The 27,270-nt window shown below is 48.6% G+C and overlaps 1 protein-coding gene across 1 annotated transcript in view; it reads left to right on the top strand.

The window, feature by feature from the left end:
• The first annotated feature begins 762 nt into the window (after nucleotides 1-762).
• The window catches only part of LOC116787073 (sodium- and chloride-dependent GABA transporter 1-like), a 37,543-nt gene continuing 11,035 nt past the window's right edge, over nucleotides 763-27,270 (top strand). Inside the window, exons 1-10 of the mRNA XM_032688338.1 lie at nucleotides 763-1,678; nucleotides 13,049-13,395; nucleotides 18,572-18,703; nucleotides 19,430-19,530; nucleotides 22,094-22,203; nucleotides 22,582-22,714; nucleotides 23,931-24,065; nucleotides 24,271-24,374; nucleotides 24,687-24,811; nucleotides 25,607-25,719. Of these exons, the coding sequence (XP_032544229.1) occupies nucleotides 13,155-13,395; nucleotides 18,572-18,703; nucleotides 19,430-19,530; nucleotides 22,094-22,203; nucleotides 22,582-22,714; nucleotides 23,931-24,065; nucleotides 24,271-24,374; nucleotides 24,687-24,811; nucleotides 25,607-25,719 (1,194 nt within the window). The 5' untranslated portion in view covers nucleotides 763-1,678; nucleotides 13,049-13,154. The remainder of the gene's footprint in view (nucleotides 1,679-13,048; nucleotides 13,396-18,571; nucleotides 18,704-19,429; nucleotides 19,531-22,093; nucleotides 22,204-22,581; nucleotides 22,715-23,930; nucleotides 24,066-24,270; nucleotides 24,375-24,686; nucleotides 24,812-25,606; nucleotides 25,720-27,270) is intronic.

The raw sequence follows: 27,270 nt of genomic DNA, 5'->3' as shown, positions 1-27,270 counted from the left end.
TCATCCCAACTTGACTGGGAGTGATTACACAGGGTGGCCAAGATCAGGAGAAGCTGAATTTCTTTCCTGGGGAGAAGAGGCCAGTGAGGCTGGCATGTGATTGTGTTACTGGGTATTAATAGTCCAGCCACTTGTCGCAAAGCAACCCTAGACCCCACCAGAGAAGTCTTCAACAGGCCCGCTGTTTTGGGAGTCATGTGGAGTACCTGTGGGTGGAAGTTGGCAGGATTGAGCACAAGGAATTGTCCTGCTTTTCCTACCCTGATCTTACATATTTTCCCTGTCTATTCCCTACCGACCACCATTGAGGGAGGGTGGGTTTGGTGGCAGGAGTCAGACCAGACCTGAGCTTTGAGCTGGCTCAGGGAGGAAGGAGGCTGGCCAGCTTGGCCCCCACTGCAGGTTGGTGGGATTGCTGAGGTTGCAGAGGAGAAGACCGTACCTTAAACTGGGCTCAAAAAATCAGAGGAGAAGACCAGGCCTTGGACTGGGCTCGAAAAAGCAATGCCTGAGAGCCCTGATGTGCTGGCCATCTTTGCTTCCCTTTGGAGGTGGTGGACTTAGTGGGCTTAGTCAGAGCCAGGCAGCCTTGTATCTCATAACAGCCCTTTTGAATGAGTGCAGCCCTATTCCTCTTTGAAAATTGTCCTCAAGTGATTATACTGCTGCTTATTTTACAATGATCGTGTTAATGATTTTTGCAAATGAATTTTAAACCAAGAGATGTCTAGCCTGATTATTTGGCTGCTTTCACCGCTGTCATCGTGTCCAATAGCTGTTATTCAGAAAACACTCTTTGTACTTATGTTTACTCACACAGATTATGTGGTGGGGTTGGGCTCTTTTGCTGGATACTTCCCAAGCAACCAAAAGCTTTGGAGGTGGCAGCCCAAACGCTTCAAATGCAAATACTGAAGCCAGCGAGTATTTTTCTGAGTACCTGCCAAGATCCCATTTTCTGAGAACACACTGGTGAATCAAAATTTAGTTTCGTGAATGTTTATGGACAACAACCAAGAGAGCAGCTCCAAATCCCATCTTTTCAAACAAATTCTGCTTCTCTTCTAAGGCATGTTCTAAAATCCATTTGGGCTCACCAGTCCATGTCTAGTTCTTGCCAAGTATGAAATATCCATGGAGTCTCTTCTTTTCTTGGTCACACTTCCTTTTCTTCTGGAAAAGAAGGTGATGCTCAGATTGATGCTGAGAGACATTCTTGCTCTCCAGTGCCTTTGATACTCACTGCCTGCTTCTGCCTCTAACTCGCATAACAAATGTGATATAGAAAACACTCATTTTAAATTCAGTTTTTATTCCTTCAGTGGAAATGGCTACTTTCTGGCCTGTTTTCTCCCCAGAGCAGAAGTGCATGAGGTGGGGTGATGGTTTGCTGTGCTTCCAGTAAAGCATGTGCTTCCTATGGTAACTGGTGTTTCCAGTTGACCCACTGCAATTCTCGGGTGTTCCTCAGCCTGGGCTGTGTGGAGAACTGTGAAGAACACATATAACAGACTGATTCCCTCAGGCCTGAGATCTGCACCTATCCTGCAAGCAAACTGCTGCTGTCTCTCTCTGTCTTTTTATTTTAGGAGGTGTCACATCAGCAACTGGGCTTGAGGAGAGATTGAAGACCAAGAGGGAACAGTGATGGATGGGCTAATGCCAGGCTCAGAAAAGTGTGAGTTACAATATCTTGGTACCTGAAGTTTCATTAATTGTGACAAAAGGAGGCCAGGGTCTTTGCTTCTGGCTCCTCACTGAAACTACCTGCAGGTACCAGCTCTAATTTGGTTGGTTTGAGCAAAGGAGATCTAATTGGTAACATGGCATTACACTCAAAAAGCCCTTTCCTGGCTTGGGCCCCCTGGCAACTGCAAAGAAAGCTGGGCAGACAAGAGGGAGCTGAGCCTCCTACATGGTCCAGCACATCCAGGGCTGTGCCTGCACACTTCCCATGGGACAGGGGAGGCATACCTCTGCCAGTTCTGCTTTCACCAAGAGTTGTGATTCAGAGAAACACAGAATGGTTTGGATTGAAAGGGGCCTTAGTTTTAACACCTAGTTCCAACCCCTCTGCTACAGAAAAAGCTCTCCAGGCTTGGGGCTTGATCTTGGTCCTGTGGGATTCATCTGGCAGCAATTCCAGCAGTGCTCCATGGCACAACAGGCAGTAATGATTTCCCTGTTCTGCACTACATGCTCCCTGCCCATGCAGGTCTGGCCGGTGCAGTCTGTGCTCTCTTGCAGAGATACAGAATGAGGTTTCCAGGGAGCAAGATCAGCACAACATTTTCACTGGCTGTTTTTTTATTCCAGACAAGAGTCTAAAGGAAAGATTTCTGAGACAGATGTAGTTTACTTCTCTTTTGACTTTACTGCTGATAAATAAGAGGTTCTCAAGCTCACAGAATGGTGTGAGGGACACAGGCTCCCTGGAAGAGGAGAGGGATCAGGGTGCTCTGTAAGACCCACTCTCAGAAGGGAATACCACTCACTGCATTTGCTTCAGCTCAGAGAGGATTCCTGTTTGTCAAGATGCCTCCAGACTGTGTACAATCCTCTCACTCAGCTCTCAACCCCCCCCCCCCCCCCCCTTGGGTTTACCCAGTAAAAACAGTTTCTTTTCTCCATTTTCCCTCTCTCCAGCCTTGCCAACCTTCCTGGCACCACTGTCTTTCTCCTTTAATGGCCAAAATGACCTGGTGGGAGTCTTACTGCCTCATCTATGTTCCTCCAGGGACCACTTAGCCTGAAATGTGTTCCTTAAACACAGCCCATTGACAAGATATTAGCACAGATGTAGATGGGACCATGAGCAGCAACCTCAATGAAGCTGTAAGGCAACATGTTTTCCCTCCCATCCGTATGAGTTAAGGGCTTTGGCAGATGAACTCTGCTAGGTTTAGCTGTGGTGGGTTATGGTGTGATTGCCTGCTCTAAGGGGCCAGGGGGGACCTTTAAAGAGTCAAAACTCAAAAGTGAGTTTTGATAACAAGGAATAAAAAGTGTGGTATTGCCACAGTACCCTCAGCCCACCTGAGCGCCCAGGGAGCTGGTGCAATGTCACGAGTGGGGTGAAACAAGCCCTTGTACATGAGTGTGGGGGTACGGGAGGAATCCAGGTCACCATGTTGTCTCTGCAGAACTGAAAGCCGCTAAATGTACTTGTCCCTAATTTACGTGTCCCTAGCTCTGCTTTCACACAAAGACGGGAGCTGGTGAAGTGCAAAGGTGTTGTTTTCACCAACAATCTCTGGGGAGAATTGTACTTTGATTCACCTGGGCTCCTTCCCCTGCCCCTCTGTCGATGCTGCCCCTAATGAGACAGAGCTGGCAGCTCCCACGTTGCTTTTGAGAGCAACTTCTCTGTACTCCCAGTGGATGCACATTGTCTTGGGCCCCAGAAAGAAAAAGGAAAGGGAAACAGAGGTCCCACACAACCCCTTTTAGAGACAATGACAGGATTTACACATGAAGCAACTGGTCATTCACATGTGGCTCCTTTCCTTGGCTGATGGATGGTATCTGACACTTCAAATGAGAAGTATCCCTCTTCCTGTGGCTGCCCCCTCCACCCCAGAAGCTTGACCCACAGCCAGTAATGCACCTGACCGGTGACACCACAGAGTCCTTTGTGGCTATACCTCCTAAACCCTACCTGTAATGCCTACCCTGTTCCCCCTTCCCAGGGCTGCACTGTTGCAAGCCTGGCCCTGTGCAAGGGCTGTGTCGGGCAGGGCTGTGTGAAAGCAGGAGCTCATGGGCAGAGAGACCCAACCTTCCTTCCTCTGCATCCTCAGCGTGGATACAGCCAGCCCTGCTTGCGGAGAATGGTGGAGACACTGACCAAATAACAAACACAGAGGGCAAGAGGTGTGCACAGCACCTGCAGCACAGCCTCTTATGTACTGCTGCAGCCATCCTTGTGGGACCCGCTGCAGCAACATGGGTGCAACCAACTCCTTGTAACCCACTCACCTGCTGACTCCCCCTTTCTTTGGCTCCAAGCCCTTTGTCCTTCTGCCCTCCCTCCTGCCCATGCCCTTGGAGCCTGTGTGATTTTCCAGTGGCTGTGGGTCCCCCGCCCCCACCCCCGCGACATGCAGGGTGTTGATTTGACTGGACGTGAGCTCAAAGCTCATTAAGGGCTCGTCGATATGGGCACTGAGGAGCCGTGTGGGGTGAGGCAGGGGGAGAAGGGCCCTGCGGCAGGAGGGGCTCATAGCTCCGCTCTGCATGTGGGAGCAGGTCAGTGTGTGCATCCCTGGGCTGGTGTCTCCGTGAACAGCTCCACGCACCCCAAGGACCCACCACTGGCTGGCACCGTGAGGACACTGGGACACCACTGGGACAGCAGTGTCTGCTCTTGGAGGTATGAGCACTGGGGTCATGGAAGGGAACATTGCAGCAGTGGTGGGGATGCCACATGAGCATCCCTGGGAAAGAGCTGCTACAGGTGCTGAGCTCTCTTTCATCCACGCTGAGTTGGATAGGGCTGAGGGGTGCAGCACCCTGAGGACAAGGCAGGATGCAGGATGGCTTCTGCCTCCCAAAAGGTGCTGGAAAGGTGAGCAAATGGGAGCAGATCTGCCTGCCTGGCGCTCAGCTGAGGCAGTGTGAGGTGGGCATGGTGCCCAAAGCAGGAGCAGGTGTTGTCTATGGTTTACCCACAGCTGCACCAACTGTTATGCCTAAATTTCTTCTGTCAGTTGCCATTGCCATTGCAATGTCCCCTTGGTCAAGAAAGACAGCAGTTGCTGGGAAGGCAGCATTTTTCCCATCTGTCACTACCATGCAGAGCTAACTGGATTCCCCTTGGTGTTAACAGGCAGGTGCAGCAACCAACCTCCAAAACCTCCTTACTATGAGCAAAATCCTGGTCTGGGGAGGCTGTTTCTGCTGCAATGGAGAAGTGGGGCAGGAGCCATCAATCTCCACATGCTGCAGTGGGGGTGGTTGGGGAGGACCTGTAGATGCTGCTCCTTTCCCTGCTGGGTGAGCAACCCCCTGCTTCCATTTGGGGAGTTGGTGCTACCAGGCAGAGTGAGGGGAAAGGTGACAGTCCCAAAACATCACCTGAAAATGGTACTGGGGGCTTCTTAAATTACCTGTGGGCTGGGGAGAGATGTAGTGAGCACAAATGATGGCTCAGTAAAGATTCTGTGTCAGGACTTATGTGAAAACCCAGTTTCCCTGGGGAGGGTCTCCAGTGGGTAGGACTCAGGGGATGGGTTAGGTGATATGCACACAACAGGCATGGGTTCAGCTGCCCCTCCCCTGGGGCTGGGACAGCCCTTCCCATCCTAATGCACTGCAGCCCCAAGGATCAACTCGAAACACAGTATTTCAGGCTCTGGGCACCCCTTTGCAGAGGCCGTGCAAGCTCTGGTAGTCTATGGCAGTGGAGTTCATCTTCCCTGCCTGTATAGCTGCTGAGGTGTTTCTGGGGACTGTGTTTGTGCCTTTCCTTACTATCTATCTCCAAGAGACTGTGACCCTGAAGGAGGTGACTCACTCCCTACATGAAGGCCTCTCCATCTCACCTCTGTCTTCTGGTCTAACTCTTCCACACATCTCCTCTCTCCCCTCCTACCGTCTCCCTGCTCCCCATCTCCTGTGAGTGCTTCTTGGAGCTGCAGCATGGATATCAAAGGCTCCTCAGTTTGCTGGTGACCTTGCTGTGTTTCTGCCAGCATCTGGTGGAGACCTCCAGCACATTTCATTTCAGTTCTTCTCCCTGTGTGAGAAGCTCTGCGACAGTTTGGGATTTTGTTGAGAGAATGAAAGTCAGGCTGAAGACCTGCAGCTGGAAATGTGTTTTCTTCTGAAGAAACTTAATGGACACAAGAAACAAGCAACTAATATCCTTATACTGGGGTGGACGTCTCCACAGCACTGGGTCCTGTTTGCTGGGGATAGAGCAAGTGAGTGCCGTGCCTGCCTCCGTGGAGATGCTCGTGAAGTAAAGGCTGTCCCTGACCCAGGAGGGTCAGGGTCTGCAGCCTGGTACACACACTGGATGTGTGAGATCTGGCTCTGGTCTCCAGCCAAGGCAACAGGGACAACAGCCTTTCCTTGATCTGCCTTATCTCCTGATATCCTGATTCCTGGGGGAAGAGCTGCTCCTTCTGCACTGCTGTATCAAGCTTAGCACAAGAAGTAGGGTGAGGACAAGATCTGAATGTTTAAGTAGTAGAGACAATAATGCCCAACTAGTTGCAGGTTGATCCTAGACAGCAGGAGATGGTGCTCTTACTGGGTAATGAGCACATTTTCTGGGCTATTTTGAGGAAAACCTCAGCCAAGGGGCTGGAGGCTAGCAATGCTGTTGCATGGTTCCTGCAGAGGCAGCTGGCTCTGCTGTTCTCTGTTTTCCGCCCCAAAAAAGCACACGAACAAAGGGAGCCTTGCAGCAGCCTCAGGACTCTGGAGCGCAATTATCTCTCTGGTTTCATAGAGAAGGAGAACAAACAATTTGGCATCTGAAAGTGGACACAGATTTTCTCTTTGGCTTGGCTATGCTGCAGCAGGAAAACAATGTTATGCTCTGCGTGCTGAAGCTGTAGCCTTTCTCAGAGCTGAATTACATGTGCCAGAGTGGTGACAGGCACTTCCACAGGTGCCATGTTCTGAATGAGGTGCTCAGTAGCTGCTGTGACCTTGGTCACAGTGAAGTTCATCACCTTCCATTGCAAGACTAATATTGTTCAATTTGCTCTGCTCAATGACTTCATAAAAAAAACCCAAACCAACCACCTAAGAAAAAAATCCCAAAGCATACCAAGCCAAATACAACAAATAAGCACTGACATTACTTGCAGAGTCTCTGGAGGTGCATCAAATCCAACTCTATGTGTAAGAAGTTATAATTTCTTCACTCTCACATATTGCATAGCTATGCCTTTTGCACAGTACTCATGAGTCCTGGCAAGACAGAGAAGTTTACCCCTGTGAAGGCCATGGTCTCACTGAGGATGTTGCTGCAGATCAGGATTTGTGCTAAAATCTTAGCTCAGAGGCACAGCTTTGGTAAGGTAGCGGCCAGTGTGAGCAGTAACTCAGACTGCATCAGCTGAGCTGTGGCAGTGCAGTCTCTCTGGGGGAAAGGGAGAAGAGGCCAGCAGGGATGCCTGCCCACATCATGGTGGCAGTGCCTGTACAACATGCTGGGCTGTCATGAAAGGGCACAGGAGGTACAAGGCAAGTGAGAAATCTGAAATTGCCCTCTCTGTGTTCATTTCTAGGTATTTCTGTCCCAGTGATGTTCTCACTGAAGGCACTGGAAAGGCTTTTTCCATTAGCCTTCCTGGAGTGGTGTTGTGCCTTAGCAAGGAACAAAGCAGGTAGAGGAGGCCAATGAATGTTATTCTGGGGTTGAGTGTACAAAAAAAAGCAGAGAAATAAGTGCAAAACAACAGCTTCTGTCTTAGAAGAGAAATAGTGAGTTGGGGTTCTTTTTTGCTCAGCAGAACTAATGATACCTGATTTTCTCTTCATAATGTCCTCCACTTCTGATGACAGTTCCCTTATGGCACTGTTTACTGCCTTTCTAGTCCCCCACTCTACCCCATCCTCAGATCTTCTGCCTGTCTCCCGTGTTTCCAGGCTGCTCTCCTAGGAGCTGCCTCCCTCCTCCCTGGCTCTGTGCGCACTGCCTGGCTTGTGCCTGATGCACAGCAGGGCACTCTGGGGATCTTCCCACTGCCCTTCCTCTGAAGGAGCACTAACCTGAGGCTCTTCTCTCTCTCCATTCCCTACTTCTCGAGGAACTTGATATCTTTGATGGCTGTTCTCCTTTTTTGAGCATGGGTGAAACTCACCAGTGAACTCCAAAAGTAACTGGGAACAGACAGATGGGTCTTTGTAGAAGAAAGCTGGGCTAAAAATGTCTGTGTTGCTTCAGGCAGGGCAAAAGAATAACATAGCAAAGCTGTATAAACTACCAACATCATGAAACTGGCATCCCAGCGTGACAGCTTGCACTACATAAGAAAAGGAAAACGTTTTTAAATTTAATCAGCACATTTAAAATGAGCAGAAATAGGCCTTTAATCTTTTTAATGTGGTACTTTTGCTGAGGAGGATGGAGACAGGGATACCTTTAAGCCACTTGTCTGTCTCTCCCAATCTGGAAGCCTGCAGTCTGCTCCGAGACTGCCATGAAGGGAGCAGGATGTGGCCTGGCCTTGATCCTCTTCCTGCTGTGGTGGCTTGGGCTGCGTCAGGACAGTATGCAGGAGCCAAGGAAGAGTCCTGCCATCTCTCTGCTTCCTGGGGAAGGTTCTGAGGGGCCAGGATGAGCATTAAATGAGAGCACTAAAATGGCTCAGAGGCTGCATCATTTGCATCATTCCAAAAAGGCACAAAACTCTGCTTTCCTTAGGGAGAATGTAAGGCAGCCCCAGACACCCAGGTGAGAGCAGCAGTAGTGAGTGAAGAACAATCTGTGGCCAGGAGCAGGATCTGAGCCCACTTCCCCCCGAGGGATGAGGAGCCAGAGGAGATTCAAGTGGGCATCTGGAGACAGGGAGGGCATTGGAATAGCTGACCCCATTCCTCCTGAATGTGTAACAGAAGGAAGGTGCTCCTTGGCAAAGAGGATGCAGCCAGCACCAGAAGCTCAGCAGTTCTTCACCTGTTTTTTCATGGCTTTGAGGGACTGCCACAGCCCTCCTGGGATCAAGGCTGGGGGCTGCAAGATGTATTCTGACCTCACGCAGATGTTCCCTTCATTTACTGTTTTATGAAATGTGGCTCATGCTCCAATTGCCCCCTCTGCTCATGTGGATAGGGTTCTGGTGTGGTGCCAATCTCACCTGCCACATTATTAGGAACAATGTGGGTGACCCCGGGCTGCTGGTGGAAGAGGGGCATCGGGCAGGAGCTGCAGGTCAGACCTGGGCATCAACAACCTAGATCTTATGCAAGAGGGTGTAAAACGGAGTGGAGGTGGAGGCCACCCAGCAGCTCCACCACCCAGGAGAACTGATTTACTTTCTTCTCACATCCCCTGTGAGTGCTGACTTCTCCTGTGACCGAGCAATTGCCCGTCTTCTGGGGAAGGGAGATGAAAGGTTGGATGACTGCAGTGGCTCCCTCTTGGGCAGAACATGGAGAGGGCCGTGAAACACAAGTCCTGTCTGCCTGACCCAGCTGGACAGGACAGCAATGCTCGAGCCCTGAGTGGCTTCCACATGGGGCCAGCACCTTGCCAGCAACCTCAGGCTCCCACGGAGGGCTTTTCCCCAGACCCTCCAGCTTTCACGGATTTGGGAAGCTCAAGCATATGTTGCTGCTGCAGTGAGCAGAAAATTGACCGAGAGTCTGCTGTGCCCTGATCAGCTGGTCACGGCTCTAAACAAGATGCAAGAGCCTTGGGGCTACTTGGCTGTCATTAAAATGGTGTGGATGGAAGGAAAAGTCTAATTGACTGAACAACAGCCTGCACTGTGTAATTAAACTAATTGTGGCTCTACCTGCATGGGTCAGAAGTGATTTGTGTGGCTGTTAAGGCACTGAAAAATAAGAGGTGGGGATGTGTGTGAAAGTATTTCTTATACACGTTTCCATAGGTCATTTTGCTGTTTCAGTTCAGGCAATTTTATGCCTTTGAAATTTTTGGTTTCTGTCAAATTTGAGGAGATTGTTAATATTTCATGCTGAAGCAGGGAAAAGTAAAAAGGTCACTGTTGTTAGCAGTTTCAGGTGGCAGCGTTTCAAGTGGAGGTAATACTTTTTCAGTGCTATTTTCTTATTTGAAGCAAAATCCCTCAATAAAGAGAAGGGGAAGGACTGTTTTCCAAAATGTGTTTCAGCCTGGCTCTGCACCCGCAGAGGACGTTGGCAATTGTTTTTATTGACTTGAGGAGGAGAAGACCAGGCCTTCTGCACAACCCAGTGAAACACAACTCACTCCTTTGCTGCCAGGGATTTATGGTGCTAGCTTTCACTGATTGCTTTGAAAGTTCTGGCTTCAGAATATGGTGTATTTGGGAGAAGCCGAATGAGAAACCTGCTGTAGTGTCATGTTTGAACTCTTTGACCTTGTTTTCAAGTCCTTGTGAAGCAGAGCCCACCTCCAGCTTGTAGCTCTGCTCTTATTGATTATCATTTTGAGTCCTTCAGGCATTTTGCTGTGCCCAAAGCACTGTGTGCTTTTCAGAACAAATAATCTGACATGACAGCTGCTGAACTGACTCTGCTCTCTCTAGGCTGTCAGCACAGGACAGAGCCTGTGCTTGTGCTGGAGGAGACCCACGTAGATAAGTGGAGGGGCTGGTGCATTTTGTTGCAGTAGGACCACTTGTCTAGTGTGTGAGCTGGTGTCTAAACATAGGAGTCAAACACTTAGCCTGGAGCAACTGATGCCTGTATTTTTCCTGGTCAAGGCTATATGTCTGGGGAAGGACATGGCACAGCCAGGCTGTGGGACATGCATGAGCTCTTCTGCCCTAATCATCCATCACTGTAAGAGACAGGACAGGAGGTGAGATGAATCTTCAGTGGGTCCTCTTGACTGTTTTTCAATTTCTTGACTGTGGAGAAACTTCTATAAATATAGCTTATTCTTTCTGAGCTGGAGATGAAGGACCTCACTTCTCAGGTAAGAAGAAATTGTCAGTATGGTCTGCTGCTCCTCTATCATCCTACCCGAAGAATATGAAATATGAGGTGTGGTTATCTGGCTGCAGTATCTCTCCAGAATTGTGGCAACAGGAACAGAGAAAAGAGCACAGGATATATACATACTTTTTTAAGATAGCAGCTTACCTACTGTTTTTTGTCTCAGGAAAAAAAAAAGTCAAAATGGCTTCTGCTGACTCTAATTTGTTATGTCTCCAGGCATAGCTAATTATCCTAACTTAGCCCAGCTCTGAATTCTTCCCAGGGGTTTTCATGCTATTTCTTCTGTTTTGATTTATAAATTGTCTTTATTTTACTTTCCTCCTACATGTTCTTTAAAATCCTTTTGCTCCCTGCCTTACTGAGGAGCCAGGAGCTGGTGTGACAGTGCTATCACAAGGTGTAGGACAGCAATGGGATCTGTTCACCAAAGCCTTTGCTCTGGGTGTCCTGCAATACTTCTGGCATCTGTCTCATGGGCTCTGTGGAATGGTCTCTTCTCCCCAGAAAGCATTTTCATGCTGCCACTTACTGCTGGACTGACCTGCAACCATCCTTGGGCTAGAGGAGTTGTGAGGCTCAGTGTGGGCTCCATAGCTCAGAGGGTTTGGTTACAGCCTTCATCCCACAGCAAAGAGATTTCTGGCTTCTCCACTGACTTACCAGAATGAATTACGGGGGGCTTTTCTCTGATTCAGCCATTCCCTTCACAGTTGATACAGTTTTCCTAACCTCAGCCATGAATTCTGTGGGGGAAGGAAATCCACCTGCTGTAATCATGGGGTGCCCCTTATAGTAAGCAGAAGTCAATACTGACATTGAGCCTGGACCTGGGAGACCATCTCTGTCCAGGACACTTCAGAAACTCTAATTAATGAGTCCTCCAAACACCCCATGGGATAAATGGGTACTGTTTACTTAGGAGACAAGACTTTTGAGAGTAAGAAGCTCAAGCAAAACCGACTTTAACTGCTAGAGCAGGACATATCTTCACAGCATCGCTATGTTTTATGTTATATCATCTTGGTTTTTCTTTTTTTTTTTCTTTCTTCTTCCGTCTCTCTCTCTCTCTTTTTTTTTTTTTTTTGTTTGTTTGTTTTGTTTTGTTGGGGAGTGGTGCTTGGCGGGGATTGTTTGGTTTACTTTGCTTTGCTTTGCTTTTGGTGGGGTTTTTTGTTGTTGTTTTTGTTTTCCAATATGTGTATCTGGGAATGTTTTTGTCAACAGACTTCCCTGGGAGACTGTAGTACTAGTCACCCTCATGGTCCCTGGTGGAGGACCATGCCAGTCCCCTGTCTTTTGTTCTGGCTGAGGGCAGATGCTGAGGGGAGAGGATACAAACAGGAAAAGTAGGAAGTGTTATTTCCTTGGAAGAGTCCCTCAACCTCCAATAACTTACAGCTCAGGGTTTTCCTGAACTGCAGTGGTAGATCCTGGTGGATTTTTCCTTCCATTATTTTTCCCCTTAATTTCCTTTTTTGAAGTCATGTAAACTCTCAGCATCCGTCATGTTCTGCAGTGGGGAGTCTTGCTCAATAGCTGCACATTTTGTGAACTATCTCCTTTTGATCTCTTTGAACCTACCACCCACTGTCTTGGTTCAATCTCTTGTGGTTCTTATGTCAGAAATGGTGAATACTCATATTCTATGACACTGATACGTTTATAGGCCCCAGTCAGTTACCTCTTCCACAGGACAATGGATCCTCTCTCTTTTAGCCTCTCGTGACATGGAAGATGCTTCACACTTTTAAGCATCCTTTTGTCTCTCCTCCATGTCTTTTTATGACTTTGCAATAGCTTCTGCAACAGGAAGGGAGAACTGCACTTAGTTTTCAAGACACGAGTGCAATATTGTTTTAGACACAGGTCTAAATAACACAGCCTGCTCTCGCTCTCTTTCTGAGTTGTTTTGGTGTGAGGGTTATGTACTCCTTAGGTTACACCATCTCTCAGATGGCTCCGTGGCTGATGCACTCAGTTTTGGGCCCCAGACCTGGGAGATGTGGCACCTCCACCATGCCCCTTTCCACTGTCACTCAGGCATGCCAGATATATCTCTCTTCCTGGACTGCTCTGTGCTGGATCATCCACAGGCTGTGATTTCTCTGCATATGTACTGGTCCGGGAGCTTTCCCAGAGCACTGGCATGAGAAGGAGATAAGATGAGACTTGAAGGGTTTGTTATGTACTGGTAACAGCCAGGTCTGAGTCTGTTGTTAGCAATCTATATGGGCACAACTCCTCAGAAGGGTAGCTTTGAGCAAGGCAAAATTATCCTCCTTCTCTCCGGGGAAAACAGGGAGGCATGGATAGGCTGCACTGATGTGCACCAGTCTACCCAGTGAGTCCGCCTCAGAGCCAGCAAGACCCTCCCCTAAGTCCACTACACTGACACAGGATTCTTTCTCTCCTTTCTCATCAGGAGCTTTGCCCAGTGCTTCCCATTTCATCCGTGCTCGCCCAAGGCAGAAGCTGCCCTTACTGCTCCTCTGGCCCCTCAGCAAGAGTGGCCACACATCTGAGTCACCATGGGCAAGATGGACAACCCCTCTGTGGAGCTGAACTCTCCCTCCGAGGTGAAGCAGGCAGCCCTGGAGGAGCCAGAGCCCATCACCCCTGAGGTTGTGAGCACCAAGAAGAAGAAGAAGGAGCTCCCAGACAGAGGTTCCTGGAAGGGGAAATTTGACTTCTTGCTGTCCTGTGTGGGCTACGCTATCGGTCTGGGCAACGTCTGGCGCTTCCCTTATCTCTGTGGCAAGAATGGAGGAGGTAAGAGAAACACACCGTGCCTGCATCCATCCCTGAGCAGCCTTGTCCCTGAACAGGCTTTGATTTGGTGTGTCTGGGTTGGTCCTCCAGCTGAGAGCTCTCCCTCATGATGTGAGTTATTAACTTGTCAGGAAACTAGTTCTCAGATCTGTGGGCTTAACTAGCAAGTGCAAGCTGGGAAGAAGCCTTACAAAGAAATGAAACAAGAAGTTTGAGTTCTGTCAAGCTTTTGCAATCCAGATTTTCAGGGCTACAGAAAAGTCCTCATTTATTTACAAGGAGGACTATGCACATAGGCACCCAGCTGGATGCTGGGGCGCTCCCAGGGAAACCTGCTAATGGTGAGGTTGTCCTCAACCTAGTGTATTCTCAAGGGATAACAGTTTTTCATGTGAGTTTGGATCACATGTCTAAGGATTTCTGATTAGAAGCTTTGCATGGATCATAGCAGGGCTGTGTAGACTTATATACAAACAAGTGTACTTATGTACATGTACACACGATGATGTGTCATCATCTATGGAAGGAAATGAGCTTTGACTTACTAGAGTGCTGCGAGAAGGGTCACAGTTATTATCTCCATCCTAAGGCCTGGAAAACAGAGGCATAAGACAAGAAGGCAGCTGGCAAAGGATGCAGATCCCACTTATAGTGGGATGTAACTGGTAGCTGTGCCCTCTTCTGCAGACAGCTAACACTAGCTACTTTTTATTCTCTTTATTATCGTACCACTACATCCTTTCCTTACCATCATCTGCTGAGGCTTTGCCAAACCATTGGAAGGCTAGAGAAAGGCAGGCAGATGAAGAAACACTGCTGGACTAGAAATCAAGAGATCTGGCACATCAGCTCCCTGCCCAGCTACAGACTTTCTGCATGTCTTGGATCAAGTCAGAAAATAAATTTCTGTGCCTCAGCTCCCCTCTAAAATAGTGCTATTTCTTCAGCCTTGCCAGGGAGATGCTTTTTGAGAGGATAGTATGGGCTGGTGTTAGTAGAACAGAGGCTCTTTCTTCTCCTCACTCCATGCCCAGCTCTCCTATCGTTTGTGCCTGTTACCAAAATAACCTTCCTCCTGCACCTTGAAGAGCTGCTCACCTCCTTGAACCGTTTCTCAAACTTCCCACACAAGTCCAAATCCCTCTTCCTCCCCTTTGAGGCTGTATATATAATTTTAGTATCACCTGCTGCTCTTCCCACATGGCTCTTTGCTTCCCTCTTAGCTCTTCCCTGCCCAGAGTCGCTGTCCTTGGTGCCACATTCATTCATGCTGCTCTGAGGGTTTCTCATGCTTCTTCTCCACGTCGTTTTTATTTTCCTTTTGCCTTTGATTCTCATGACTCAAATCCACTTCTGCTGTCCGTGTTGCAGGTAGTGTAGGATGGTCTTCTCCTCCAACCCTGGAAAAGAGGAGAAGGGTCTAGCTCCCTGAAACAGTCTGTCCATGTAACTCCATGGCATTTAAGGGTATCTTGGCTCTTTCTCTGAAGCATGTGGAGTGAGTTCCAGCAGGAGATCAGATATTTATCAATTTTGACAAGAAGATTTTAATGGAGTATGTTGTTTTCATAGAAGCATAGAATCATAGGATGATTCGAGTTGGAAGGGATCCTAAATATCATAGAATCATAGGTTGGAAGGGACCTTAAAGATCATATAGTTCCCACCTATCTGCCAAGGGTGGGGACACCTTTCCCTAGACCAGGTTGCTCAAAGACACATCCAACCTGGCCATGAACACTTCTAGGGATGGGACATCCACATCTTCTTTGAGTTTTGTGCAGAGGCATAAATATGCAGCTGAGCTGAGTGAGGTTTATGGGAATCAGCCAGACCTTCCTAGGGGAACCTGTGCCACCAATGCCAGAGCCACGGTGTGGATTTGTCACCTTTATCTAGCCACCTGACTGCCAGCCCTCCTCACACAGCATTAGCCCCGTGGCTAAGTCCTAGTGCCAGCCAGTATCTGCCCTGTGGCTGCTGTGTCATCTCAAATCTCACACTGGATCTGTGATGCCCATGGCTGTTTCCTCACACATAAAGGTAGGGGTGACAATACCTATAATTAGATGAAGGGTGGTGTGAAGCTAAAATCAGCCCTATTTATAAAATCAGCTGAGAACCTAGGACAGAGGATGCTGTGGAGGTGTGGAGCACTATTATTAGCATGAGCAGTGGCACGCAGGGTGATCTCTGCCCTGGCAGCTCCAGGCGTGCAGAGGGACCAGCCGGCTGTGAGCAGGAACGCCAGACCGATGAAAGGCAGGGATCGGTGCCTGCCCCCTCCCAAACACCCTGCCTCGCCTGCCGCTTCGTGCCGTCCGCGGCGCTCCGGATCCCTCATTCCTCTCACCCCTACCAGGTTTGGCTGTTCGCAGGCACGACTGTTCCCACAGCCGGCAATAATGAGCGGCAAGTGGAGGCTGCCGATGCTGGAGACAGGCGGGAGAGCTGACGCACGAAAGCGTCACCGGGAGCCGATGCGAGGCAGGGTCTCACGGCATCTGATTCGCAATCGGGTGGGCACCGCCTTGGCTCTGCCCCGACGGAGGCGCCTCCGGAGCGGAGCAGACTGTGGGTGGGACTCTAATTTTAGCGTCCTGCATGTGCGCTGCTCAGAGCGCGGTCGTGTGGGCTGCTTCCATTACGCACAGGCAAATTGAACTGAATGGAAATATTGTCGTCTCACTTACCGCTGTCACGTTGCATCGGCTCACGGCTGGTTTGCTCGGCGCAGGGAGCCCAGGGCACGGCAACCCAGCGCACGGCCCGTCCGCTGCGGGGGGCAGGCTTCGTCCAAACTGATGGCTGGGCTCCCTGCTGGCTCTGCACACAGCTGGATGTGCCCAGATGTGACTAACGCTCCAGCCTCTACGCCGATTTCTAACCTCATGCATTCCTTCTGATCTCAACAGGGTTTTACCGGACTCTAAATTCACTCTAAATGCGGCTAAAAATTGTCTGTGAGATCCTGAGCTTGAATAACTTGAGAGAGAAGCAATTCTTTAAATAAGCATCATGCATTCCTCTTTTGCACACTGAGGCTCGAACTAGCGGCATGCAACAGCCTGTAATGCTCAACTTTTGATTCGTGGGCAGTGTTCCTTGTTTAAGGATTAATTGTTATTCCTTGCTTTATGTCATTAGGAGCTGGCAACTGCAGGCAGATTTGGGGCTGCTCAGTGGGTGCCAGGCACTGTATGATCCTTCCATGCCTCCAAGAATCAGTGCTCTGAGCAGGCAGGGCAGGACCAGCACCATCACCCCTTAAACTCCATGGACTTTGGAGACAAGCTGGGATTCTCACAAGGTCACACACGACCATTTGTAGCAGGCTCAGGATCTGAACCAGACCTTTTGGCAGCTCATCCAGGGCCAGGGATTAAAGACCATTGCTTTCTCTCTGTGCCAAGGATTTAGGCAGAGGCCTGCAAACTTTAGGTACAGATTTCAGAACTGATTTCCACTCTGGCTGTACAGCACCTGGGGCTGTTACCAGTGCCCTGGATTGCAGATTTTCCAATATTCTTGAGGATTTTTTGTTAGGCCAGGACAAAAGACCTGTGTCCAAAAATTCATCTGTTGTTTTTTTCTCAATAGTGTCATAAAATCTTTCATCTACAAACCTTTCTGGCCTACTGTGGATGAAAAATGCAGGATTATCAGGGCTGTGGCCAACTTTCATTAGTTGCTTGCACAGAAGCAAGGAAAACACTTGCACTGCTGATAAACTCAGCCTCCAAATTCCACAGTGGCAGGGTGGCAGCATCCATGTCCTCCTGCAGGGCTCCTAAGGGGAGTGGACCTTGCAGCCTGTGGTGGCCAGCAAGAACACAAGGGAGGATGCTGAGTGTGCAGTGCTGCTCAAAGCTTCTCTCTCCTCTTTGCCAGGCTGCTGGTGAAGCTGAGAGCCTGTGCTTCCATGCCAGCTTGTGATTCAGGCTCACGGTCATCGAGCTGCTGGCCCGGAGAGTGTTTCCTCCCTACCACCTACTGCCAGCTCCTCTTGCATGCTGCCTCCCAGATTCCCATGCCGGGTGCTGGCACCTGCCTCTCCCAGCTGGACTCAGCTCCCTGCTTGGCAGGCAGACGTCCCCAGCTGGGTGTCCCCTGAGCCAGCATCCCTGGCTGTGCCTCACTGAGTCCCTACCCTCAGAGAGCAGCTGCTGGATCCTGACTCTGCCAGGTGCAAGCTGGGCCACAGCTCTCTGGAGTGGCTTTGCTCTCTGGCTCCGTGTTTGCTTTCCCACTATTATCTGGAGAAGAAGACTCGTACTGACAGCTCAGCCCTTCGGCTAATGCAGAAACCAGCACTGTCCCAAACATGACCAGCTGCTTCTGAGCAAACGGAGTGTCCCCACTCTGTCCCCAGCCAGAGCTTGTCCTCAGGGATGATGGCATGCTCCAGCACATGCATGAGAAAGGTGGAAAATGAGCTTTGTCCCAAGTCCTAAATGTCAGGATGACCTGAGCATGTACAGCCTTCAAATCACACAGCAAGGCTCTCCTATTCTATTTCCTCGTCTTATAACTCGGTGCCAGTAATATCTCTAGTGAATGGCTGCACTACCTCGTTTATAGTGATTTCCACAGGGCCATAGAGAAGAGTAATACTTTTACCAGGAATTCTAAGGGTAAAATCTAAAACATGGATAGGTAGGTATATAGCACTGTTATGAGAGAAAATACAGTCTTTGTCACAGTTTTCTTAAAAGACTGAAATAGCTATAAAAAAAGAGAGCAGTGGCCAATGCTAGATATTCCTGTGCACTTTTCCCTTGAACTGAAGAACTGGAAGCTGCTGCAGGTAAGACAAAAAGCATCAACAAGAACAAGTTACCAATGTCAGTGTCCAAGTTTTGGGTTTGTTGTCAGATTGGGTTTAGCATTGCCTAATAGCTAACAACAAAGTGAGACTGGCATTGCATAGCTAGTGATGCCAGTGTATATGTACACAGGGTACATAAATACCCTTTGTGATAGGAACAGACAAGGGTAAAGCAGTGGTGATGTCAGTGGGAGACTCATGGAACACACCAACTCCAGTTGGAAACTGTCATCTCCAAGCAAGGCTGCTCCTCTTCACGTGGGTGCTGTGGAGCAAGAAACCGCAGCTGGAGGTATTTGCTTCATGGTAAAAGAGGGAGCTGTCTGATAACACTGCTCCTTCTTTCAGGGGCCTTCCTCATCCCCTATTTCCTGACACTGGTGTTTGCTGGGATTCCTCTTTTCCTTCTGGAAACTGCTCTGGGCCAGTATACCTCTGTCGGTGGACTGGGAGTCTGGAGGTTGGCACCCATGTTTAAAGGTACTGTGTGTTTGTGAAACCAATGGCATGTAACTACAGATTCCATTAAAGGTTTGAGGAGCAAATCAGCAAATCCCTTGGGTCTGGGATGGGGTGGCAGGTGAGGGGAGTGTTTTTTCCCCTCTGTCATTATCCAACTGTCCTTGGCTCTGATGTCTGCGGTTATTAACATCACTATGCTCTGTTTGAGCAGTCTTGTGTGGTGACAAGTCATAAAGTGCCTTGCCACCACTCAAGACTGTGTGGTGAGGGCAGTACGGGCTGTGATGGAATGGCTCTGGTTGCAGAAGACCCTTTGTTGCTCCAAGCCTCCCTATGTAGGCTTACCTTAATTGCATGGGAAAGCTGTAAAGAGGGGGCATGAACCTGTTGCCGTGCCTGGAGTAACTGTGTTCTAGAAACCAGTGCTGATTTAGAAATGCCTTGAATGTGGGAAAGTGCAGTTCTGCCAGGGAAGTGACCAGATCCTGTTTTCATGGGGCTCTGTCCCTAAAGAACCCATAGCAGACTGAAAGGTAGCACTGTTCTCCCTGTGCAAATGGGCAGGTGAGAGATGAGAGGGAATGAGCCTCCCTTGCTGACCCCTCACAGTGCAACTGTAGCACACCCCGTGCTGATGAGCTGATTCACTTTTTCTGGTTCTGCCAAAAAACTTGCTGTGGTGCTTGTGAATGCACTTGGGTACCGGAGGCCTGGACTGATGCTGCTCTCTGCCTTCATTTGCAGGAGTGGGACTGGCAGCTATGGTTCTCTCCTTCTGGCTGAACATCTATTACATTGTCATCATTGCCTGGGCTCTCTACTATCTCTTCAACTCTTTCACTGCGGTGAGTCACAGGCGTATCTGCAGCACGGCATCGGCTGTGTCCTGGGTCCTCACTCCTGTTTTGTGGGGGATGAGCGGTTTATGCCACAAAACAGGCACTAGCTGCTTGCAGTCTGTGCAAAGAGCCCTTGTCAGCATCCTGCTGGACCCTTCCTGAAGAGGTTCATCAGCCCTGGAGGCAGTTTTGTAGTGTTGATGGGTACTGATGTTGCCTCTTAAGAGGATGGTCCTCTGGAGGGGACAGTCCCATCCCCTCTCTGAGTACTGTTCCCTGCTCACATCAGTCTTTTAAAACTCACCCTGTGTTTCTGTTGTATTTCTAGAGCTGCTCAAACCTAAGAGCTACACATTTCCATAACTGGTTTTGTTACAACGGGGTCTTTCCCAGGACTTAGTCCTGACCTTAATTAGTTCTTATTCACTCTTTTCTTGATAAATGAAATCTGGGGGATTTTTTTCTGCTGGGAGAATGATTGAGAAATCATTTAGACCTCTGCCTGTGATGTTCCCTTAGCATGTGCTTTGATGTTATGGTGTATAGTGGGTTCCTCTCCCATAACAGGGTCTTCTACCATACAAGGTTAGAATCACTTCTTGGCATCAACTTCTTGGTAGATGAATGATTAATTTCAGCCCAGAAACTGGGAAGAGTTTCCTTAACTCTCTGAGCAACCTGCAGCCTTAAAAACAACAACTGCATGGTTCAAATGGGATCTTTTTAAATTTAATTTAGATACAACCATGAAATGCTGTTATGATGCTGTACATCCAGTTTTACTTTTTGTTTCAGCAAAATTTCAAATATCTATCAAGACTTTTGCTAAATTATTCTGTTTGGCATTCCCCACTGTGCTTCTACCCCCAAAATCACGTACCACTGTAGGGTCCTGGATCTAGAACAAAATTGTAGGTCATGGATGAACAGATGCACCCTCAGAGGATTCCCAAATGAACAAAGGTCTACCCATCCCTGGGCAAGATGAGGCTTTGGTACATTCGAGTGTCACAGACCCAACTGCTGACGGTGCTCATATGTACACAGACAGGTCCAGGTATTTGGCTCAAGATGTTTTCTTTTACCAGAGATAAATCTAAATTCCCAAAAGGAGCCAAGGTACAAATAAAAAACCTAGGCTAATGTCGGTCCCCTGTCCCTCCTAAATTTGATTAGGCGTATTTTGAACTATAACAGGAACCAAGCTTCATATATAATAGGAGCCTTCTGCAGTTTCTGTCCTCTGAAATTCAGAGGAAATGGAGCAGCAACAAACTGCCCCCCAGCCTGCCCCTCCTTGTAAGAGCTGTGCAGCTCCTCTGATGTGCAAAGCACTTGTTTGAAGGGCTGCTGCCTGGCACTTCTTGAGCCATTTCCTTTGCTTCAGTGCAGTTAGCATTTTTCAGTGAAATCACCATGTGGGTGGAGCAGCCTGGGTGGCCACCGAATGTCCCTCACTCCCTTACAACAGCCACCCTTCTGCCAAGCCAGCACGTTAGAAGGTGTTGTCTCCTGGAACGAACTGATTCAGGCGGAGCAGTGAAGGCAGCACTTAAAGGCACTGATGCCACAAAACACTTAAAACACAGATAATATTTCTGAAGAGGTCGGTGTTCGTGGATGAACAGTGATGGATACAAACATCTCCTTAGATCTTTGTTGAGCTGGAGACCGAGGTCTTATCTGCAGAGGGAAATCACCTCGTTTCACAGAATAGCTGTTCTGCATTTATCCACGTGCGCTGTGCTCGGGAAAAGAGACTGTTACACATTGAGACATATCTGAGCTGCTTTTCTTGGGCTGCCTTGGCTGCGGCACTACGTGGCACAGGTGAGCTGCCCTGCACGCTCACAGGGCCCCTGGCACTGCAGCTTCAGCGCTCACAGTGCCAGAGCTGTTCACATTAAATCTGTAGTGGTGTGCTGCTGTCACACTGCTACTACCTACAGTGTAAGCACTGCCCAGGAATCCCTTTGTGCTGCTTATAATTGGGGCAGGAGACAGCATGAAACAGCTATTATGCTTTAAATTTACTCCTGTGCTTGCGGTACATTAGTCCACTGGTCTAGTAGACAACCTGTTAGCCCCCATTCTCAGGGCCATGTTGCTTTTTAAGTATTGGAGCTTAGTATAAATGAGAGGTAAGAAACTGTTTATTCTTTGTGCACTAAATTTCAACCACTTGTTGAGTGAAGCTAGCCAAAAGCTGTAATGGTTATAAACACAATATCCCTCGGTAGCCATTTTAATTTGTAGCTATTAATTACCAACAGTTAATTGGAAATGGCTTTCTATCTGGGGAATTGCTAACATTTTATTAGAGCTACAGCACTGTCCTAATCAAGCTGTGATATTGTTTCCTGGAAAATCCTTGTCACAAATTACCATATTTTAGAAAATGGTTTCATGCTTTTGGCTACAAGGGTGTGCCCATCTGATGGTGCTGCCCGTCCTCTTGGCAAAAAAAATAATGGGGTTTCAGTTTAAAATAAGCCAAATTTCACTTCTCAATGCTGCCCTTGGGAGATACAACATTAATGATAACCCTGCTGTCCTTATTCCGGTGCAGGACCTGCCGTGGCAGAACTGCGGGAATGCCTGGAACACCGACCGCTGCTTCTCCAACTACTCCCTGAATGACACCACCAACCTCACCAGCGCCGTCACCGAGTTCTGGGAGTACGTCCACAACCTGCCTACACCAGGTTTCTCCCCCCTCACCACAGTCATACCTGCCCACCAGGATTGTGGCTGGTGCCCGTTGGCACTGTCCTTGGATAACTTTGGCAGGAGGGCGTTACAGCCAGCCATTGGCCGTGGTGGGCATGGGGTGCACTGTGCAACCTCAAGTCTGATGAACAGAGAGGATAACAGCCTCTCCACCTCTCTTCTCCTCCCTTTATCCCATCACGATGAACCTCAGGTCTCTTTAGGGTTTTGTGGGTTCTCATGCTTGTATGCACCCGGCCCTTCACCCTCTAACCCCACCCTGGGATCTCCAATTCCTCTGCCCCCAAGGGTTGGACTTCCCGCTAACGCAAAGTCTCTCGTCCCTAGGAGGAACATGCACCAGATGTCGGGGGGCCTGGGGGAGCCCGGCTCCGTCCGATGGCCCCTGGCTGGCACACTGGCCCTGGCCTGGCTGCTGGTCTACTTCTCCATCTGGAAGGGTGTGGAGTGGACAGGCAAGGTATGGTGTGAGGGCCGGGTGTTTCACTGCTGCCTCTCATTGCTGCACTCAGGTCTCGGCTGTCGAATTGTCCTCCAGACTCAATTTTATTTAAGTGCCTATAACTAAGGTTATGGTGTTTCGAGGCAGAATCACAGTAGATGCTATTAAATTCCTGACATTTTACCTTTCACGGTTGTAAAAATTGCTGCTGTGTTTATGGTAATTTTCATTCTAAGTGTAGAGAATAGCTCTTCCCTGTAAAGTCACAGGTCTGAGCACTCAGTCCTTTGGGGAAGAGGCTTCTGAAGATGTTTTCAGAGATTACTTATATTTCCCACCTTGGGACAGCCTTTTGAGAGAGTAAAGCCTCTTCTCGTCTCCCCCTTTTGAAAATCACGGTCTCTTAAAATGTTTTGGTGGAAAAAAACCCTCACCATCTCGTTCGAAAATTTCCCTGCTGCCCTTTCAATATTGGTGGGAGACCTTCAGATGAGAAGCACATTGTTATTCACTGTGTAGCGTTTCAGACTAGCACAGCAGAAAGGTAATTGCTTAGTTTAGTGAAAACGTGATGCTGAGACACTGGGATATGTTATTTAGAGCACAGCGTGGTACAGCAGGACAATATTATGAAAGGAATAATCTAGAGGAGAGATCAGAAATAAGCACTTCAGGGGGAGGTCACCTAAGCTGTTAACTTCCACAGTGGCTCCCAAACAGGTTTTAGCCACATAGCCACAGCAAAGCCCTGGTGATTCCTGGTATGGGCCCTGTGATGAGGGATGTCATGTACTTGTGAGTCCCTGAAATAGTGCTGAGAAGAAAGCAGTGGAAATCAAGACAACTCTTGTTGCTTGATGCGTAGGTCTAGAAAAACATCGGCTTTAGCTCTGCAAAATAAGGATGTGATAACTTAAAGGGATTACTTTTGTGGACTAAATTTATCCTCGTGCAATTCCCTTGGTTTTGGGCGTTTCATCCAGACTTCAGCATGCTACTTTTATGATTAGTGTGTCCTTGCATATCATTGGTAGGGAGAAACCTCAGACAGACAGAAACGTTACTAGCATGGGAATGGGAGGCAGCAAATGCAAGGAAGTTCTGCTGAAAGTGGCTGTGCTTGGGGAGCCTGTCCCCCTCACAGGGAGACATGCCACATGCAACGACACTGTGGGCAGGAAAGCTCCTGGGCACTGGTGGGCTAAGGGTTTCTCTACCATGGGGTCTTTTTCAGGTAGTGTATTTCTCAGCCACCTATCCCTACTTCATGCTTTTCATCCTCTTATTCCGTGGAGTCACTCTGCCGGGAGCCAAGGAGGGGATCCTCTTCTACCTCACGCCTGACTTCAGAAAGCTCTCCGACTCCGAGGTTCGTAGCCTAGTGACGAAAGCTCCTATCTCCCAGTTGTTTCTGCATTAGTCTTCTAAAGGCACTTCCCTTGTATATTTTAAGTATTTTAAAAAATCCTGCAACAGTTCCTCGTTGAAACAGTCATGACCCTCACAGGCTAAGACAAAGCAGGAGATGCACCTGCAGCATGGTGTCCCTCCCTCTCCTGGTTCTTTCTCCACAGGTCTGGATGGATGCAGCCACACAGATCTTCTTCTCTTATGGCCTGGGGCTGGGGTCCCTGATTGCTCTGGGGAGCTACAACACTTTCCACAACAATGTCTACAGGTCGGTTTTTTCTTTCTCAGCCTCCTGCATGGCAGGGAGTGCTCAGGGTGAGGTAGGGGGTCGTGGTGAGTCTGGGGTGTCTCACCTCCACTGTCCCCTTACCGCCAACATGCAGCCCAGGGGACCCACTGTGATCTCTACAGAGGGGCTCCCCTGCCTGCAGGACATTTCATATCTCACCTGTGCTACCTGTCCAGGGCATGGACCTGCTCTCAGCAGGGCTTGGTCTTTTATTTACCCCACTCTCTGCTCTTGGCCTCTTGGTAGGTAGGGACCTGCAGGTGGTTTCTTTTCATTCTTTCTCTCTTCCAGAGACTCCATTATTGTCTGTTGTATAAACTCCACTACAAGTGTATTTGCTGGATTTGTTATTTTCTCCATCATTGGCTTCATGTCACACATCACAAAGAAGTCGGTCTCAGAGCTGGCCTCCTCAGGTAAGCAGAAACCCAGTTCAAATGCAACAGCAACCTGTGAGAGCAATTTTTCTGTGAGCATGGGATGCTCCCAGGCCTTTTCAGACTGGGACCCAGGTGCTCTTCAAGCACACTCCCACCAAGATGGGTCTCAGGCATCTGTGGCTGATGTTGGTCACACTCTGGCTGCAAGGGGCACCTATGTCTGCTTTTAGTGTTCTTCTCCTTTTAGTGCTGAACTTTCATGTGATTTTGCTGTAAGGAAATATTTAGGCCATTTGCTGTCTGAAACCTTCCTGCAGAGAATAGATACTATCTATGTTTTCAGCAGGCATGATGAAAATTTGGAGTCCCTTTTTGATGCGCTATCTTGAAATTGATCTCAGAATAATTTTTTAACCAAGATGGGACTGTGTCTTTTTGCGCAAAGACATATTTTGAAATTGCTGTCTTCCCAGAGAAAGCTTTTATCTCAAGAAACAGCATTTTGTGATGGAAAAGAAAAAAGCACTGGGAAAGTTATAAGCAGCTCTGATTTTTGTAGCAAATGCTCCAGCTCCATTTGGTTGCAATAATTTGATGACCTTCTTGCTTGCAGGACCTGTTTTTCCAGTCATTCCTGCCTCCCCATCCTACTCCTGTGCACCCCACTGGGTTGGTGTGTCACGGACCAAACCTCAGGTGTTCCTAGCTCCTATATCAAATACCCACAAGTCTTGGCTGGGATTGTTGTCTCTCTGTTGAACTGTGGCCCTTAGGCTCAAACTTCCCATCAAATGCTTTATAAACATGATCTCACCCCTCTTTTCATTACAGGTCCCGGACTGGCTTTCCTCGCCTACCCACAGGTTGTCACACAGCTGCCCCTGTCACCTCTCTGGTCAGTCCTCTTCTTCTCCATGCTGATGATGTTGGGTCTGGATAGTCAGGTGAGACAACCCAGGCACAAGATGGGATAAGATACAAAAATATCTTCAGATATGATGGTGGTGTCCCCTCCTGCACCTCTGGACAGTGCTGAACAGGGTGGTTTTTTAACTCTTAGTGGTGAAATGCAGCTTCATGAAACAAAACCTCCTGTGTGGACATCACCTTTGTGCTCTTCCCTCATGTAGGCATATACTGCAAGTGTGATGGGATCTGACAACTTCCCAATGCACCAGCCCTTGTCCTGCTGCCCATTAAAAATAAGAGCAATGACCAGCTTCCAGCAGCCCAGCAGAACCAGTCAGCCCTATAAGATATTCACCACTTCCCTGTAGAAGGAGAGGATCTTTGGCAAGCTTTTCTCTGTTCACACCAATTTTTGACCCTGTGGCCAAGTACCGGTGCTGCTGAGTGCACACAGCTTGTCCCCACCTTGCTGGGTCACCCTGGCAACTGAGCCTCACAGGCTCTAAGCAGAGCTTGTGGGAAACTAGTCCTGCCAAAATACTTTGCACCCCAGGAAAAGAGAAAAAAGATTTCTTTCAAGTAATAACTACTTTGTTCTTGTAGGACATGACTCCCCCCACTCGCAATATAGGTACATGAAATAAGGGAAATCAGTATGAACTATTTCATTTCATGCCTGCATGATGGTAGTTTGTGTGGTCATCTCAGCTCTCTTGGTGTTCTGTGAGAAGCTTGGATGCTTGGAATTTTCTGTCACCTTGACCAAACTGCATTTCCTGTGAGGCGAGAGAATGTCGTTACTTCGGCTTTTCTTCACAGTTTAGGGTAGAAGGTCTCCATGTTCCCTACTCCCAGGATCCAGAGCCAACATCTTTGCACAAGGTACTGCTGTCCAGCCAGACTTAGTGCTCTGGTGCAGCATAGACAGGTTCTGCTGAGAAAAGCAATGCAGGGTTTGACCTGGGGCTCCCTCTGAATGTGAGGACAGTGGTTTGGTGCAGTGTTTTGGCATTGGTGTTGATGACAAAAGCGATCCTGAGCAGAGCTGCAGCTCCCTGGCTCGTAGGTGAGCAGGAATATATTCTGGCAGAAGGAAGGAATCATGCCTTGGGAAAGGCTGGTGCCTGGGTAGCTTTACCATCAGGTCTTACTTGAGGGGGAAGCAGCTGGATGTAGCAAAAGGTCTCTACACTGCCTCCTCAGAGCCCTCACAAAACAAACAAAACCCCACCATTATCTCTGTGTTTTTACAAGTGGTGATACTTTTTGCTGATAAATCAACTTAAAAGTAGCTACCCAGTAAAGCAGTGAAATGCAGTGTGCCTCCCTATTCAGTACATCAAAATCAAAGGCTCCTGCAAAAGCCTGCAGCTGGCCTGTCCCATCCTCCCTTGTGCCCACGTGCTCTTCCCTTGCAGCACAAACCACCAGTACAAAATGGATGCTCTCCTGGATCACAGGTAGCGTTCACAAACTCAAGCCTAGTTCAAAATCAGCCTCAGACCTATTCCTGAAATGTCACACCTGGTTTCCAGGAAAATCTAATCAACCAAATCTGTTTTTCAATGATGGCACGCTCTCATAAA

This window comes from Chiroxiphia lanceolata, chromosome 5 (genome assembly GCF_009829145.1).
Source record: "Chiroxiphia lanceolata isolate bChiLan1 chromosome 5, bChiLan1.pri, whole genome shotgun sequence".
Classification (NCBI taxonomy): Eukaryota; Metazoa; Chordata; class Aves; order Passeriformes; family Pipridae; genus Chiroxiphia; species Chiroxiphia lanceolata.
Note: the sequence above shows the minus strand (reverse complement) of the source record. Positions and strands in the feature narration are given on the sequence as shown.